The sequence below is a fragment of the Maylandia zebra genome, linkage group LG1 (assembly GCF_041146795.1).
Source record: "Maylandia zebra isolate NMK-2024a linkage group LG1, Mzebra_GT3a, whole genome shotgun sequence".
Taxonomy (NCBI): Eukaryota; Metazoa; Chordata; class Actinopteri; order Cichliformes; family Cichlidae; genus Maylandia; species Maylandia zebra.
Window position 1 is genome coordinate 27,332,174 of NC_135167.1, and position 16,650 is coordinate 27,348,823.

Here is a 16,650-nt window from a genome sequence, read left to right on the forward strand (position 1 = left end):
ACGCTGGCTGAGAAGAGACAGCAAGAAGGGGAGAGAAGTAGGAGCACAAGGCTTGCAATAATGTACATTTTATTTAGCATAGAAACTTTTATTGTGGTTAAATTTGGACAGAAATGCTGACAAACCAGTAAAATAACACGGATGATTCTTATAGTGGTCATTGATCAAACCTTAAATCTTTCACTTTCATTTCCGGCACCAAAGAAAGCACGAGTACATCTGAGAAGAGCATTTACACATGGCATCTAGTCTATTAATCTGCTATGACTATGCAGAAGTCACCACTCATGTCTTTATATTTTGCCAGGAAAATGGGAAATAGGTGCAACAATTTACTGAAACATATTTATACATACATGGAAATACAGTATAAGGCAAATCTAACAAGTTTGAAGGTCAATTTGTGCTTTAAAGCTTTCCAAAGATGGATCAAATGAAAGGTCAGATACATCTCTAAGCTCCTGTGTCAGGTTTTTCTCCTATTTCTTAAGAACATGACTTTCTGATACTACTCATTTCCTGTAGATAATTTGCCCAGTTTCTGCAGTTTGTTTCAAGGACACACTGCACATCATGCTGATACCTCTTCGGAAATCACCTTGCTGGTACATAATTACTAATTTCTGTCTGTCAAACTATGTTTTCTTTGGCATTTTTCAGAGATTCAGCTACAAAAATGGGAATAAATTGTGTGTTTTTGTGAGAGGCTGCTAGTAACAAAGTGCCAATTTAAAATAGGTTCTTTGTTAAGTTGCCTGTTATGTGTAACAACAACACTGGCTTATCTCTTGAATGATTAATTGGTCAGTATTAAATGGCTTTACAAAAAATAAAACAGTCAAGGAAGTCTGGAGAATTGTTGGTTCAGACTTTGGAAGCAAAATATAAAGAAATGAGGTGTGGCTCAAGACTTTTGCACAGTGCTGTAACTCTCACATAAATGATAATGATTGCCCCCCGATTGAAACAGCTCCACAGGTTGTTTGTGCAAACAGCAACCCTTTGAAACACTTGACAGTGACCTGTAGTGGCCATAATAACTCTGGGAGTGTTATAGAGTTACTCTCAGTTGAGTGAGGAGGTCAGGGTAGTCTATCCATTTCCTGTTTCAAACTGATAGCCAGTGTCTCTTCTTACCATGGCCACTGCATTACTGTAACCTTAACTTCATGTTAAATGATTCAAACCCTGCTACTTTGTACCAAAACACAACGAAGTTCTTACAAGCATATTTCCTGCTGTGGTCATTTCATGTAACAAGTTTAATTTAATCACACATAAATCAAAGATTAATAAATAAAAACAAGTTCTCAAAAACTAAACTTTTCCCATCTTTATATGATTATCCCAAACTAAAACCACCTTATGTTTTTTCTGTAGTAACAAATGTTTTCTGAGGGGTAAAAGAGTGTCAGGATATGGTGGTCAAACAGAATCCCTGATCTTGGATCTCCAGTTTGGAGCCCTCTCAAAGCCATTTCTGCCATTCTGGTAGTCTCTGAAAGCTTCTCTGATCTCGTCCTCTGTGGTCATGACAAATGGACCTGAACAGCAGACACAACACGAGTGTTACATCACAGCTGTGTTACATCAACTATACCCTAAAAACACAAAGCATCTTTTTTTGTCTGTCAGTGACTTTGTGCCGGCATGGAGGAAAGGACACCAATGACTAACCGTGTTGTACCACAGGCTCGTTGATTGGTTGTCCAGCGATCAGCACAAAATGGGAAACCTCGGAGCCCTAAGGAAAAAAACACAAGAAGAAATGAAGTAATATTTGTTTGAATTTAAAGTGGACAGACTAACGTTTTTCACAATTCAAAGTCAGTAGCTCCCCGCTTAGAGATAGGGACTAAAGACATGTTCACCAATTGGTAAATGGACTGGTGCTTTAATAGCACTTTTACTACAAGTCTCATTTACAAGGCACTTTATTCTAAAGCTTTAAGTGCTTTCTACCAATCACACTGCATGAGGAAAGATCTAGGGTTCAGCACCTTGCATCTTGACAGTTCACACTAAAAACACCTCACAAAGGCAGAAAAATCACCACTAGAGCTTCTTCGCAAGCTCCTTTGACTACGATGACCTGGATGACTGAGAACCTTCACAGACACCACTAGATGACATGGGGGTGGAAAATTCCCATAGCATACTACTGGTGAAAGACATTTTTCTAACCTTGTTTTCAAATTTGACACAGTCTCCATCCCCAAACACCACAGTGTGATGAGGCTCCACCTGCTGCTGCTCCTCATCTGGGCCTTGAAAAGAAAGGGAAGTCCAATATTCCAGGCATGATATTTGTGAGCGAGTAAAAGCAAAGCACAAGTTCAGCTGCGTGATATTTGTATCTTTTACCGTGCTGCAAAACAATTCAATGTGATGATCTCACGTTTTATACTGATATCAGTTTATATATTTTTGCTTTGAGTAAAGGTATTCATACTTGTTTTAAGATGCCTTAAATGATCTCAAACATATTATAAGTTTGACATATTGATAATGATAATAATAATATTTGTTAAATTCTTCATTTATATTTCTAAATGTGACAGTTTCCCAGCATTTTGCCACATTAATCCCATTTTTTCTTATGACGAATGAAACTGAGTACACATTTCATCCATAGAATTGTACTTCGCCATAAATCATGTACAGAGCAACACAAAATACAAATATAAGTGATTAAGTTTGTGGCTTGTGAGTCGAAATAAGCATCATTAGCAACAAAGAGTAAATTTGCCACCTCCATGTTTCAGCCATTTACACTTTCAACCTGCTTGAGCAGTTTGTTCGCAACACCAACACTAAATGCTGAGAAACACAGCCAATCCCACTTGTGTTGGATTCATTCATCAAAGCCAGCTGGTGCTGATTTGGGAGGACTGCCTGTAGAGTTAGAGACTTTAAAATCAAATAACTTCTTTAATCTTAGAACTCATTTTCATCCTCTCGTGTCATCAAACATCTGCTCGAAATTACAGCCAGTCTGAGAGACCCTGCAGTGTAACAATGGAGCAACTGAATCATAATGAAGGATATTAAAAGGGAAATTCTGACAGAACACAACAGGTTTCAACAAACTAACAAAGCCTCTGAAAATGAGTTCATTCTCTGAGAGAGTTTGTTCGCATGTGAGGGGAATTCCCTGATCACACCATGCTGTTCAATAAGCATGAAACAATATAGTTCACAGACCAAACAGGAATACTGACGCAGCATAAGAAGCCAAGCAGTGAGATGGTGGTATTTTACACACAGGTGCACTATTATATTTCCAGAGATGCTGGATCACCTGCAGTGATCTAGTCTAAAGAGATCATAGCTGAGTGACAGTCGATATCCATCAAGCTGAAAGGAAGATGCAGCTGGACTGAGATCACACACATTTTTGTAACGTTGATAAGGCCCCAGGACGAGCGAGGAGGGAAACCAGTGCACAAATCCAAACAGAGCACTACCCTCGAAAGGCTGTCTGCCTGCCAGCAAGCTCACACAAAAATGACCAGATCAACTTTCAGAAGAATTCAGGTGGAGCACAACCAATCTCCTTACATTAATCTGAGCTGTTAAACAATAAGAAACAATAAAATAGGTATTAGGAAAGTAATAATTAGTCAAATAAAGAAGAAACTTACCAACATGAGTGGATCCTGATAGTGTGTAGATGAACGTGGTCCAACCTGTCAAGCACAGAAACATCATATCTTAAGTACAGGCGTAATAACAAAATAGGTCAATTGTTTTAAAAGACAATTCACCTCCACCTGAATTTATTGTGTTTTTGGACATTTGTAGGCATCGGAAAAAAGGTTGTTGACACTGACATTAATTTAATTTAATTCACAACTTCTCAGTTTTAACATTTGACAGGTCATTTATGTTTTAATGAAATAAAGCCTTATAATTATTTGCAGATGCATTTTGCTATTTACATTTTGTGCTGTGATCTAGGATTTGTATTTATTTATTTATTGGAAAAAGGAACATATGAAAATTTGAAGATTATAGAATACCAAGTCTCAAAGTGGTATCATGGATAGAAACAAGAGGCTTTATTAATCATGGATTCAACCTAATTTTTATTCTAAAAAGTCTTATTTTAAAAGCCAAACATTTGTTTGGAGTTTGTTTTACTGTTGCTTTAGAAAAAAGTAGTTTGAAACACTTCTTATATCCAGAAGCATTAGTCATTGTTCTGTCTCTTTTACAAATATGCCAATATTCAACACAGCCTGTGGAGAACACAGTCCCCTCCTGGCAACAACACTGGAGAACCAATAGTTCAGTAACAGACGGCGTCATTCCCAGAGTGACCACAAGATGTTTATGTAAGCATCATCAAAGACATGATTAAGAATTTTATTATTATCAACTCATGTTAGAGAAACTAGTTTCTAATTTTTCCTACCTTGAGGGACAGGCTGCACATGCGTGGCCTCTGCCTGCAATTTGAAGTCCAGGTATAACGTCGGAGTTCTCGTGTAGATCTTGGACTAAACAAAAGAAAAAGGAAACAGAAAAAGAAAACAAGAGAGAGCAAGACAGCAACAAGGAGAGTTACACAGTTATTCTTTTGTTTGAAGATATAAAATATTTGAGTATATTTGAGTAATTGTTAAACAGTTATTATATTTGAATAGAATAGAATAGAATAGAATAGCCTTTATTGTCATTGTACAGAGTACAACGAAATTGGAGTGCCACTCCCTTGGTGCAAGTTTCAATAATAAATATAAATGTCAAATATAAAAAGTACAAAAAAAACAATCGTAAGTACTCAAACAGTAGTATGTACAATATATACAGGATAGCAGCATTACTATAATGACAGTGACGGTATGGAATAGGTTCAATTGTTTTTGTGCTTATTTACTACGGTGATAGCTCTGGGAAAGAAGCTATCCCTGAATCTGTTTGTCCTGGTTTTATGTGACCTGTACCGTCGGCCTGACGGTAATAGTTCAAACAGTTGGTTGCTGGGGTGAGAGTGGTCCTTGATGATATTGCCAGCTCTGCTGAGGTACCGAGAGTTTGCAGTGACCTCCAGGCTGGGCAGAGAGCAGCCAGTGATCTTCTGGGCTGTGTTGATGACCCTCTGCAGTACTTTCCTGTCTGCAGCTGAGCACCCTGCATACCATGTTGTTATGCCGTACGTTAGGATGCTCTCTATGGTGGCTCTGTAAAATGTCACCAGCAGCCTCTCCTCCAGGTTGTTCCTCCTGAGCACTCTCAGAAAGTGGAGACGCTGCTGGGCCTTTTTAACCACCGCTGTAGTATTTGCAGTCCAGGAGAGGTCATCAGATATCTGCACGCCCAGAAACCTCATGGAGTGTACCCTCTCCACACAGCTCCCGTGAATGTAAAGTGGGGCCGGGTCTGCTCTGCCCTTCCTGAAGTCCAAGATAAGTTCTTTAGTTTTCGTGGTGTTCAGTTGGAGGTTGTTAACTGAACACCACTCAGTCAGTCTGTTGACCTCATCTCTGTAGTCCGACTCATCCCCCCTTGAGATGAGTCCAACCACTGTGGTGGTGTGGTGGAGTGCGATGTGGAGTCAGCTATGGTAAATTAAGACTAGTCTTAGTCTTAATTTACCATAGCTGACTCCACATCGCACTCCACCAGGCACCTATGTAACACGTACCGGTGCAATACTCGCAAATACAATTTCTTACAGCACATGACTGAAAACACAGTTTTTATGAGTTTTGTATTGCAGTTTATCAGCTGCATAGCTAACTGCTGCATATTCTCTTTCTCCATTGTTGTTATCTGTAACAGGCAGTTGTTTTCAACAGAAAAGAGCGCTACACCTCCTGCTCAACATCAAACAGCAAGCAGACATTTTTAACAAATAGCTGGTGAAGCATGTGAGGATATAAGATTCACGCATTTCCCTCAGACGTTAGTAGAGACCCAGAATATTGCCAAAAGCAAGCAAATACTGGTCAGTTAACCAGAAAAACAATTCCACTGTAATAATTATGTTAGTCTATAGTTCAGACACATGATTAGTGCTTTGACATAAATGCATTAAGATAAGGAAAAAGTCTCCTTCAAATGTGAATGTCATCACATTCATGTAGTACTTTGTTTATTTATGTCTTACTTTGAGGGACTCAGTAACAGTCATAGGCTACATTTTTTCCACTTTGGTCTCTTTATTTTTGTTCCAGATGTGTATTGTGACATGGTTGCTGTCCCAAGAAGGCTGTACTGTAAACAGCTATTAAAAGTGTATTGTGAAAACATTTACAAAGTGTGGGAATAAAACTGGGCACAATTAAATTTAAACTAACTTGCCGGTTTAAAAAAATAGATACGATGGCAGGAGACCAAAGTGATGAGCTTAACCAATAAATGTAATGTTGGTGTCATTTGAGGCTTTTAATGCTTTCTTTGAACTGTTCTTTTTACACAGCACACATCAGAGGATTTAATGTTACCAGCAGTAACCTTGTTCATCACACACACACACACACACACACACACACACACACACACACACACACGTATATCACAAGCAGCAAACTGTTTCCAAGTCCTTTTACTATGGACTTGGGAACTTTGATCATTTCTCACTATACAATCCCTCACTGTACAAGTGTGTAATATATTGTATTATTTAATTTCGTTTGTTTAGTTACTTTTCTCACTGTCGTGAGGAACACTGACAACATAATGTCTTCTGGTATTAATAAAACATTCTGATTGTCGGTATATTAGAGTCCACATACATGGATGAACACAAACACATACTTCAAACAACTAGTTGGATCAATTTCCTTCACTTTCAGTCTTACATTTAACCTAAAATGTGTCAATAGTGCCCACTTCCTTAAACAACCTCCACATCAACTTCCACCGATGTTCACAAAAGTATTAGAACAAGCACAAAGGCAAACCACAACTAACTAACAAGTCAACCCTCACAGCGCCGAACAATCTGCTTCTTATTTGTAGTTTCCTCTTTTCAGACACTCACTCTGGTCAAACAGTGCAGTAACAGGCTCCTTCCCCTATCCTAGATGCACACACACACCCACATACTGTTTGTAGGCTTTTCCTTTTTGCCTCAAGCATCCAGCAAATGAGCAATCATCATGAGATCAGCAGCTAACAGGAAACTAAACACCATGCCCAGTTTTAGGGTGGTAGTCTGATAGACTTGGTAGGACAAAGGTTTTAGTGACATCAGATCCCTGCAGATGAATTACAAAAACAAACACACATGCACACACCTTTGCTCCTAAAGCTTCTCCAGATATCACAGTGACTGCAACTCCTCCCTGGCTGGGTTTGGGGATATCTGAGCCTTTAAGCTCCTGGTACGCAGGTTCCACCATCTTTTCTTGCCTTGACAGGTTAACCCACAACTGTAAGCCCACTACCGGCTCCTCTGACATGGGCATCTCAGCATGGACCACCCCCCGTCCTGCAGTCATCCACTGGTGGACAAGGAGAAATAATTCACATGTACAAAAGACACACTCACAAATGATGTGCAAGCATGTGTATGATAGGACTAATGAAAAGAATTACAGTTTATTATTGTCTGTTTGAATTTTGTGTTTGGATTAGAGGTGGGCTGGATACTATTTGCATTTCAATGGTTTGGTGTAGGGCCTAACACGTGTGGATGGTGGTGATCAGCGACTGATTCATCACTTTGGAAAAAACAGCTTTGAAAAGCTGACAGTGGATGTTGAAATTTTGTACAGACATAAATCTCCCTGAGAGGATGTGTTGAAACCTTGGTGATCCCCTCATTTTTGGTCTGGTGTCACCAGTATGCCAATGTGTGTTTTTTAGATAGAAGAGTGTGTATGTACACAAATAATGAAATATAACTTAAACTAAGTGCAACTATATTTATTGGGTTCTTCTAGGCGGGTGTCCTGTAATACTGTTTGACAGCCACCTAAACAAAAAAAACCCCCCAAAAAAACACCCACACAGCACAGCCCAGAAGGAACTAGAACCACTGATAGACTTTGAAAAAAATTGCAAATTTAGATTGGGAGTCTCTCCTCATCTCCTTTAGAAATTTGAGCTCACAACCTTGTTTAACTATATCTGCCCACTTATCATTTATCTAAGAGTGTTCATCATGCAGGTTTTTATTTATCAGTTACTTGATGTAAACTGGAAAATTAAAAATGTATAAATGTAGCAGAAAATTAGTACAAACCCTTAGGAAATCCCAGAGAATAAAATTTGAAAATTAATAATAATAATATCTGTTATCATTAAATAGGTATGAAATATCTGTAACTTAGAACAAAGCTTCTGGTTTGGATTTAAAAAATGAGTCACCATCTAAAATCATTACGACGCTCCATCGTATCTGAACTTAACCCAAGAACATTCTCAAACATTTTCTTTGCTGATCGCTTCTTCACCTCTTCCTCTAATGAAAACCTGCTTTCATCTACATAGTCTAGATTTTCAGTTAGGACAGGCAGGCATCTGTTTGAGCATCTGCAGCTCCCACAAGAGCCAACTGAGGGTGCACGGGGTGGGTTAGAACAAATCCAGCTGAACGGACTAAACCTCTGCTGCACACTGAAGCTGAGTCAGTGGGCTGTGTTTGTGTGAATATTGCTTTACTACTTTAAAACAGAGGAAACATCCCAGAGGCCACAATATCCAATTAGTGTGAGTGCACAACATTGTAATGCATATGTAATGAGTTTTGTGAGGATTCATATGCTCTCATAAACTTAAGTCTTGTTCTACTGTTGAAGCCTTACTGCATAGGTGTCAAACTCTGGCCCGCGGGCCAAATTTGGCCCGCAGCCTAATTACATTTGGCCCGCGAAGCCATACCAAATTACTATTAGAGCTGGCCTACTGGTATTATACAGCTAATATATATATTGTTTAGTATTAAGCTTTGCTTGTTCCATATTCAGTTTTCCAGCAAAACTTATTTGAGTCCATAAGAAAAGAGTCATTCTTATATCTGGAGGAAGTTTTTTTTTCAATAAATATTATTGTTAGCCCGCGACTTTGTTCCAGTTTTGAATTTTGGCCCACTGTGTATTTGAGTTTGACACCCCTGCCTTACTGAATCCAAATATGAGGCTATAGTCAATAGAGGCTTAGCGCAAACACTGGATATACTGGGAAACAGCTGTGCTTGGTTCAAAATCCACATATCAGTGCCAACTGGCAGCCTCTGGGACTGGAAAATGAAGCCACTGTGGGAGTGAAAAAAAAAAGAACAGCTACCTGAATGACCACTTGAGGCTGTCTTGAAGAGTGAATGAATCCATAAAATCTCCAGATTTATAAGGGCTATATCCAAGTTTGGTTTTGGTCTCTAAAACTAATTTCCCTTTTTATGACAACTATAGAGTGTTGATTTGTTAGCACTCTTGTTTAAATTGTGATAAAAATATTGAACTTACCAAATGGAGTCAGCTAAAGTCTTAGTTGTCTCTCAAAACTTCGGCATTGCTAATTCAAATGGCTGAAATATACCACGTTTGGCATTGGTGGAACATTTTAGTTGAATCATCGGAATTTTAGTATTTTCTTTGACTGTTGCACTAATTAGCTGGTATGTACGGTGGCTGGGAAGTGCAAAGCGCAAGAAATTAAAAATCCGTAACAAATTAAAAATCCACAACAAATTAAAAATCCGCAACAAATTAAAAAACCGCAACAAATTAAAAAACCGCAACAAATTAAAAAACCGCAACAAATTAAAAAAAACGCAACTAATTAAAAATCCGCAACAAATTAAAAAACCACAACAAATTAAAAATCCTTGACGGAAAGGGATTGTCTGAAATACCGGAAGTGACACAACGATTAGCCTAATAGGGCTTTTGGAGAGTGATGTCACGAGAGGGGGTGTGGCCAGGATTTTTGGTTGAGGCGCCATGTTTCTGGGCCGAACAAAGCGCTAGTGAAAGAGGAGCGAAAGTACACGGATAACCCCAGCTATGGTTCGTACTTGCTGTGCGGTCGGTTGTAAAGTTAGATCGCACGACCGGCAAGGGAATAAGGTTGAAAATGGTTTATCTTTTCATTCTTTCCCCACCTGGAAGCAACATGAGGCAGCTCATGTATCGGATGTTACCAAAAGAAGGCGTCTAGTCTGGATAGCAGCTGTGAGACGAGCTGATATCCAGTTCTCTTCCATCTCCAAATATCTGTTGGTGTGCTCCAGACATTTTCATTCCGGTAAGTTATAGATATGTTCATATCACTCTTTATCCGGTCTTTTAAGTCTGACATCACTAGCCGTGTCTTGGTCAAACTCCGCTGCAGGTCCATAAATCACACGATCACTGTGGCATCACGGAGTGTTGAAAAACTGTCTAAAGTCTTTCATCTGTAATAAAATGATCAGCGTTCTGCTCTACCATGTGTAACAATTGAGTTTATCACCCAGGCATCCATGAAAACGAAATTAGCAGGAAGTTAGCTCGCTAGATTCCATCTAAATACAATATAGCATGTCCTAACTGAGGGATTTTGGAAACAAATTCTATACAGCACAAGACTTAAGAATATTTAACAGGAGCAAGTTTCATTTTTCCCTGGTTTTACTACCACACTGTTCACCAAAACGGCAGCAAACCTTTACTGTCTTATCCAGAAGGGTCACCTCTTCACCCTCACATGGAAGAAGTAATCTGATTGGCATGGTGGTATGTTTGAAGCAGGTCCCTTGTGTAGCGCTGGAACCCAGTCACGATGTTTCATCTATTTCATTAGCTGGTTTGCTGCAATAATGCCAAATTAGCAAGTCTATAAATAGAACGTAGTTCTGCAAAATCACTCATTAGAATGTTTTTTTTTTTCTAATTTGCTATGACCTCAGAGTGCATCGAAAAGAAAACTAATAGGCTATCTGGTCTTTAAGTGATGGTGTGACAAATCCTGCTTCCAGGCCTAAAGTAGTCTGCGTTTAATATGGGTTTTGTGTTGTTAACATGTTTAAAGTTTTGTATTGTCTTCTATTTAATCTCAAAAAACTCCTAAAAACAGTAAGTGATCACTGTTGGCCTCCCTCTGTTTCTATCACCACTAATCATTTGAAAGCTCAGTTTTTAAAACCTTACGATGTAGCTACAGCCCAGCCCATGCAGCAGTATATGAATGACTAATCCTATTCATCCTTGTGGATGGATTATCTCAGTTGTTCTCCTGGCTGAAGTTTGGTCCGTTTACAGCATCCTGCCATGAGATTACATTTGTTCCTGACCACCGAGAATCCTCACGATAACTTTTATCAAGTGGAAAAAGTTAGAGTGTTTATATATTGCTCACATAGCTGTGTCGCTAGCCGTCACGTAGCACATCATTATACGCCAGCTAGCCAAACTTCAGTAACCCTACAAACGTCACTGCTGTTTAGTTTTCTGTCTTCATTTATGTTGGAAGTGATAACAGAGCTGTACGTTTGAATTTGTTTCCAAAATCCCTCAGTTAGGACATGCTATATTGTATTTAGATGGAATCTAGCGAGCTAACTTCCAGCTAATTTCGTTTTCATGGATGCCTGGATGATAAACTCAATTGTTACACATGGTAGAGCAGAACGCTGATCATTTTATTACAGATGAAAGACTTTAGATAGTTTTTCAACACTCCGTGATGCCACAGTGATCGTGTGATTTATGGACCTGCAGCGGAGTTTGACCAAGACACGGCTAGTGATGTCAGACTTAAAAGACCGGATAAAGAGTGATATGAACATATCCATAACTTACCGGAATGAAAATGTCTGGAGCACACCAACAGATATTTGGAGATGGAAGAGAACTGGATATCAGCTCGTCTCACAGCTGTTATCCAGACTAGATGCCTTCTTTTGGTAACATCCGATACATGAGCTGCCTCATGTTGCTTCCAGGTGGGGAAAGAATGAAAAGATAAACCATTTTCAACCTTATTCCCTTGCCGGTCGTGCGATCTAACTTTACAACTGACCGCACAGCAAGTACGAACCATAGCTGGGGTTATCCGTGTACTTTCGCTCCTCTTTCACTAGCGCTTTGTTCGGCCCAGAAACATGGCGCCTCAACCAAAAATCCTGGCCACACCCCCTCTCGCGACATCACTCTCCAAAAGCCCTATTAGGCTAATCGTTGTGTCGCTTCCGGTATTTCAGACAATCCCTTTCCGTCAAGGATTTTTAATTTGTTGCGGATTTTTAATTTGTTGCGTTTTTTAAATTTGTTGCGTTTTTTTAATTTGTTGTGAATTTTTAATTTGTTGTGGATTTTTAATTTGTTGCGGTTTTTTAATTTGTTGCGTTTTTTTTTAATTTTTTGTGGATTTTTAATTTGTTGCGGATTTTTAATTTGTTGCGTTTTTTTTAATTTGTTGTGGATTTTTAATTTGTTGTGGATTTTTATTTGTTGTGGATTTTTAATTTGTTGCCGTTTTTTAAATTTGTTGTGGATTTTTAATTTGTTGTGGTTTTTTAATTTGTTGCGGATTTTTTATTTGTTTTTAATTTGTTGCCGTTTTTTAATTTGTTGCGCTTTGCACTTCCCAGCCACCGTAGGTATGTCATATATGGAGGTACCTTGCTAGCCAAGCTTAGCTGGTAACTTATGAACTCTGGCTAACTTTCTAGTCGAAGTCAGTTACAAAAACGCGGCATAAAAATTAAAGGGTGACATCATGATGGCTCTTTCCATCTTTTATGTACAGTGTATGATTTGTTGAACAAGGTCTGAGTTTTTAGCTCAGAGGGAATACTCCTGCCAGTGCAGAACTCCTTATTTGAAACTTTGACCTTGTTTAATATGAGCATCCACCACTTTAACAGTATACTGTATACATATGAAAAATCATTAGAGGTCCCCTTGTAGAAAGCCATACTTGCAGATCTCCAGATTTCAGTCGTCCTGAATGGCCGCAAAAGTCTTCATGCGCTATGCTCCCCTCTAAAAGATATGTTACCTGAAAGACACATATAAACAGCATAATCACCCATTATCAGTATTTAGTCACAGTTAAAATTGAAAAAAGGCATGATTAGAGTTTTTCCCTTTTATGGCACCTTTACTAAACAGGTTTTGGCAAAATCCTTTATAAAACATAATTTTTTTTTTCATTAACTCTACCATTGTTTTATTTGCTTCATTAACACAAAAAGGCTTGTTTTCACTTATTTTTAAGCAGGAACTTTTAAAAATATGGACTTTTTTTCAGAGTGGTCAGAGTAGACAGGAAGAGAAGTACTGACAGTAAGGTCAAAAGCTCAAAGGTGAACATCTGTGTAAGAGAGGAACGCTTGGGCTCCCGCAGTGAACTGCATGCGATCTGTCTCCACAGCTGTGTGATTTCAAAAGTCATGTAAGTGTGTACAAACACACCTGCTGAAAGGCATGCTGGGAGTGAAGCCTAGTCCTGTCCACCCACACCAGGAGATTTAAGTCGCATCTGCCAAATCAAATAAAGTTGGGGGAAGTCCGGCAATCTAAGGACAACGTCTGGGTTTTCAAGACTATGAAGACACAAGTCAAGCCTGCCACACTTCATTGATTCATAGCTATGGTAGCAGCTTTGCTGATGTTTTGTGTAAATTGTGATATCCATTCTAGAAAGAGCTTTGGCTACTTCATATTTAATTTGTGTGATCCATAAAACGATTAATGAGTAAAATGCAAAAGGTGAAGACAACATCACCTTTTAGAAAATAATTTGCTTTAAAAAAAATCACATTTAGACCTTCAAGCTTCTAAATGTGGATCACAAATTCAGTAAAAAAATATGCACAAATATTTGGCATTTATTTTAAAATAACCTCTCCCACAAAAGTAAAGTTGCTCCACTAATAGCTGGGGCATTTGGTCATTTCAAAATAGGGGATTTTTTTTTCTTCATTTGATTCTTTGCACGTTTCCTTGCAAAGCATTCTGGGTAAAAGGTGAGTTTATGCAAACTTTACAGTGGCATGAAATATTAGTGTTTTTTCTACCTTGGACTTTATCTATGTTTTAAAAAGGTCAATCAACCTGAAATAATGTTTGTATAAATGAAGGTGGTACATTTATCTCCTGGGCCTTGTCCTAATGTCACCATCTAGTGACAAAAGGAGGAATTTCACCTGCTGGTGATGTACTAGTTAAACTGTGTGACAACGTTTAGTTGAAAGGTTGACAACTGCAGTACTTTCACGTTGTACATTCATACGCTGCTTTGCAACCTGTTGCAGATTTTGATTTTAAAAATGCAAATTTTAAATCTTTTCTTTTTTTGTCTATTAAGTGTTGTAAAACACTGAAAGAATTCTCATAATTTTCTAAAGGAAAAATACAAAACTGATTGCTCCCCCCCCCAAACAGAAAGACCAAACGCAGGAAGGAAGAGCAGCAAATTCCCAAACTTGAGAATCTGGAACTTGTAAATCTTTGGTCACACACTCACACAGCCTCACCGTCTCAAATCCTCTGTGAGGATGGTCTGGAAATCCCGCTGGCTTGCTCACTCTAAACTCATCCAGCATCAAAAAAGGATCCAGGTTCCTCAGCTGGAAATAAAATATGCAGCATATGTTTGAGGAGTGCTGTTGAGTGCATTTTCAGCAAGCAGCATGACAGCTGAAGAGCGTACCTCCTTTCTCCCAATGCTCCTGCGGACCCGAGCGCCGAGCCCCTCTTCCTGTTCCACACTCAGAACTGTCTTTTGCACTCTCCTCACATTCATCGTTCTGGGGAAGATTTCGGTAGTCACTACAACGTATACAACATATACATAAACATTCAAAACAATGATATAAAACAATACATAACATACCTCAGCATTCACTAAAAAAAGGATAATAATAAGAAGAAAATCTTTATTTTACCCGTGACATGCCTTTTTTATTTGTTGATTTGCTACTTGTAATAACTTTTGTGAATAATTTTCATTTTATATCTATTACTCAGATTTCAACTCTCCATCTTTATTAAAGCACTTCCTTACTCTTAAAATGCACCAGTGTAAGTTTCAGTTCACCTTTCTTTTCTAAAAAAAATATATCTGTATTTATTGACTGTAGTGTCTCAAATGACTTAGAAGTCTCAAAGTAAAAAAACGTTTTAAATAGATTATTAATTATTTCATCCTGAAGAAAAAACCTCAACTCTGCTGTAGGCGACTATTCTGAAATAAAATACTGTAAAATAGCAAGATATGACAAAATAGCCCCTATTTCATTCCCCGATTTTTAAACACTTGATTGGGCGAACTGGAGGATCTCAGCTGATCTGGCGCCACTGCGAAAAGCTCATAGAGTCTGACGGCAGTGATCAGCTGATCGGTCAGCTGATCATCAGTTCTCGCTGTCGGCTCGGTCCTGTAACTTTCGCTGTATTCATTTGATACTTCTTCAGACCTTGTTAGGCCTACGCCGTCTCTTTTCGCTCCCGGCTCTGTTGTGTGATCACTTCCTGAAACGATGTCCGTTGATGATTTGAAGCCGATTTGCAGGCTGGTCTGGTGATCACGTGACCAGCAGTCCCTTGTTTTCTGTTCAGTGAACAACTTTAACAACACTGCGTCATTTTCTAGGAAATAAAGGCGCACCGTACTGCATTACCTGCCATGAAAACCCCTTTCGGCAATGTTTAAATGCGACTGGAGAATGACGTTTACAGAAAAAAAGCATACCACGGTAAAGAACAAGCCCGTTCTCACTCTGTGTAGAAGCACTAGCCGTCTACTTCTTTTTAGAGGCTATATCCAGCTCATACAAGCTTGTTAGCTTGTAGTTACACTCACCTGCCGGACAGGAGCGAGTTTTTTTCTGGAACTTCACCTGCTCAGATTGCAGCCTACTATAACAAGCCAGGGGCGGAAGCGGGTGTATGTTTGTGTTTTGGGCGGAGGGATGACTAATCATTTTTCAGCCTTATGATTAAATGCCGCAACGGTTGTGTCCCTAGGCGCAGGTATTTGCCCACTGCGGGCACACGGGGCGCGGTTTTCAACCTCTTTAAACCGTTTCTATCGCCCCCTGCCATCTGGCTGCAGTATAGGTCACAAGCCACAATCATTGCTTCAAACCTGCTCTCCTGCAGTCCTCAAAAATCCCAACAGCAGGTGGTTGAGCAGTTTCGTGAAATATACTGAAGTATCGACTCCTCCCATAGCAGATATTTATGTTCAAGAATCGATTCTCATATTAACATATCAATATTTTAGTAATCTGGGAAAATTTGGATTTTATCAGTAACATGAACAAAATAGAAAGTAATTAGGAATGGTAGGAACTACTTCTTTCCCCCCCTGTCGTCGTGATACGCAAAATACGGCTGTATAAATGGAGCCGTATAAATTTATACAGACTCACGCGTGTTCGCTTATTTAGTTAGTCTTAAGTGGAGTCGTGTAAACAGCCAATATACAGTCTGTGACATATGCGGCAACACCACAAACCTTATCAAACACAAAAAAGTAAATTATAATACAGAATATGATGATAAATTTATGATGGACAGGCGCTGCTAGCGCGAGACAGACATCGCTCGCGCTCGCTTTGTTGCAGGCAGGCACGAGTACAGAGGGAGAACGTGGAGCTGTTGGCGGACGTGTAGCAGGTGACGATTTGTCACCTAGTCAATGGCGTGTCCAGCGGGGTGGCCTGGGGGGGCACAGGCCACCCCCCAAACCAGACTGGCCACCCCA

General features: G+C 39.2%; 1 protein-coding gene across 3 annotated transcripts; it reads right to left on the minus strand.

Annotated features, from left to right (window-relative positions):
* Positions 1-52: 52 nt before the first annotated feature.
* pir (pirin) lies at positions 53-15,926 on the minus strand. 3 transcript variants are annotated; one of them, XM_004543419.2, is made up of 10 exons: positions 15,745-15,926; positions 14,593-14,711; positions 14,417-14,509; positions 12,856-12,936; positions 7,248-7,454; positions 4,418-4,502; positions 3,645-3,689; positions 2,185-2,267; positions 1,678-1,744; positions 53-1,544 (listed from the first exon to the last, which is right to left on the minus strand). In XM_004543419.2, the coding sequence occupies exons 1-10, from the start codon at positions 15,863-15,865 to the stop codon at positions 1,426-1,428; spliced, it is 1,020 nt and encodes a 339-aa protein (XP_004543476.1). In that variant the 5' UTR covers positions 15,866-15,926; the 3' UTR covers positions 53-1,425. The 3 variants fall into 3 exon arrangements, with proteins under 3 accessions (XP_004543476.1, XP_004543478.1, XP_004543477.1); XM_004543421.2 differs by having other exon boundaries at positions 14,593-14,689; positions 15,745-15,877; XM_004543420.2 differs by lacking the exon at positions 2,185-2,267.
* Positions 15,927-16,650: the final 724 nt, after the last annotated feature.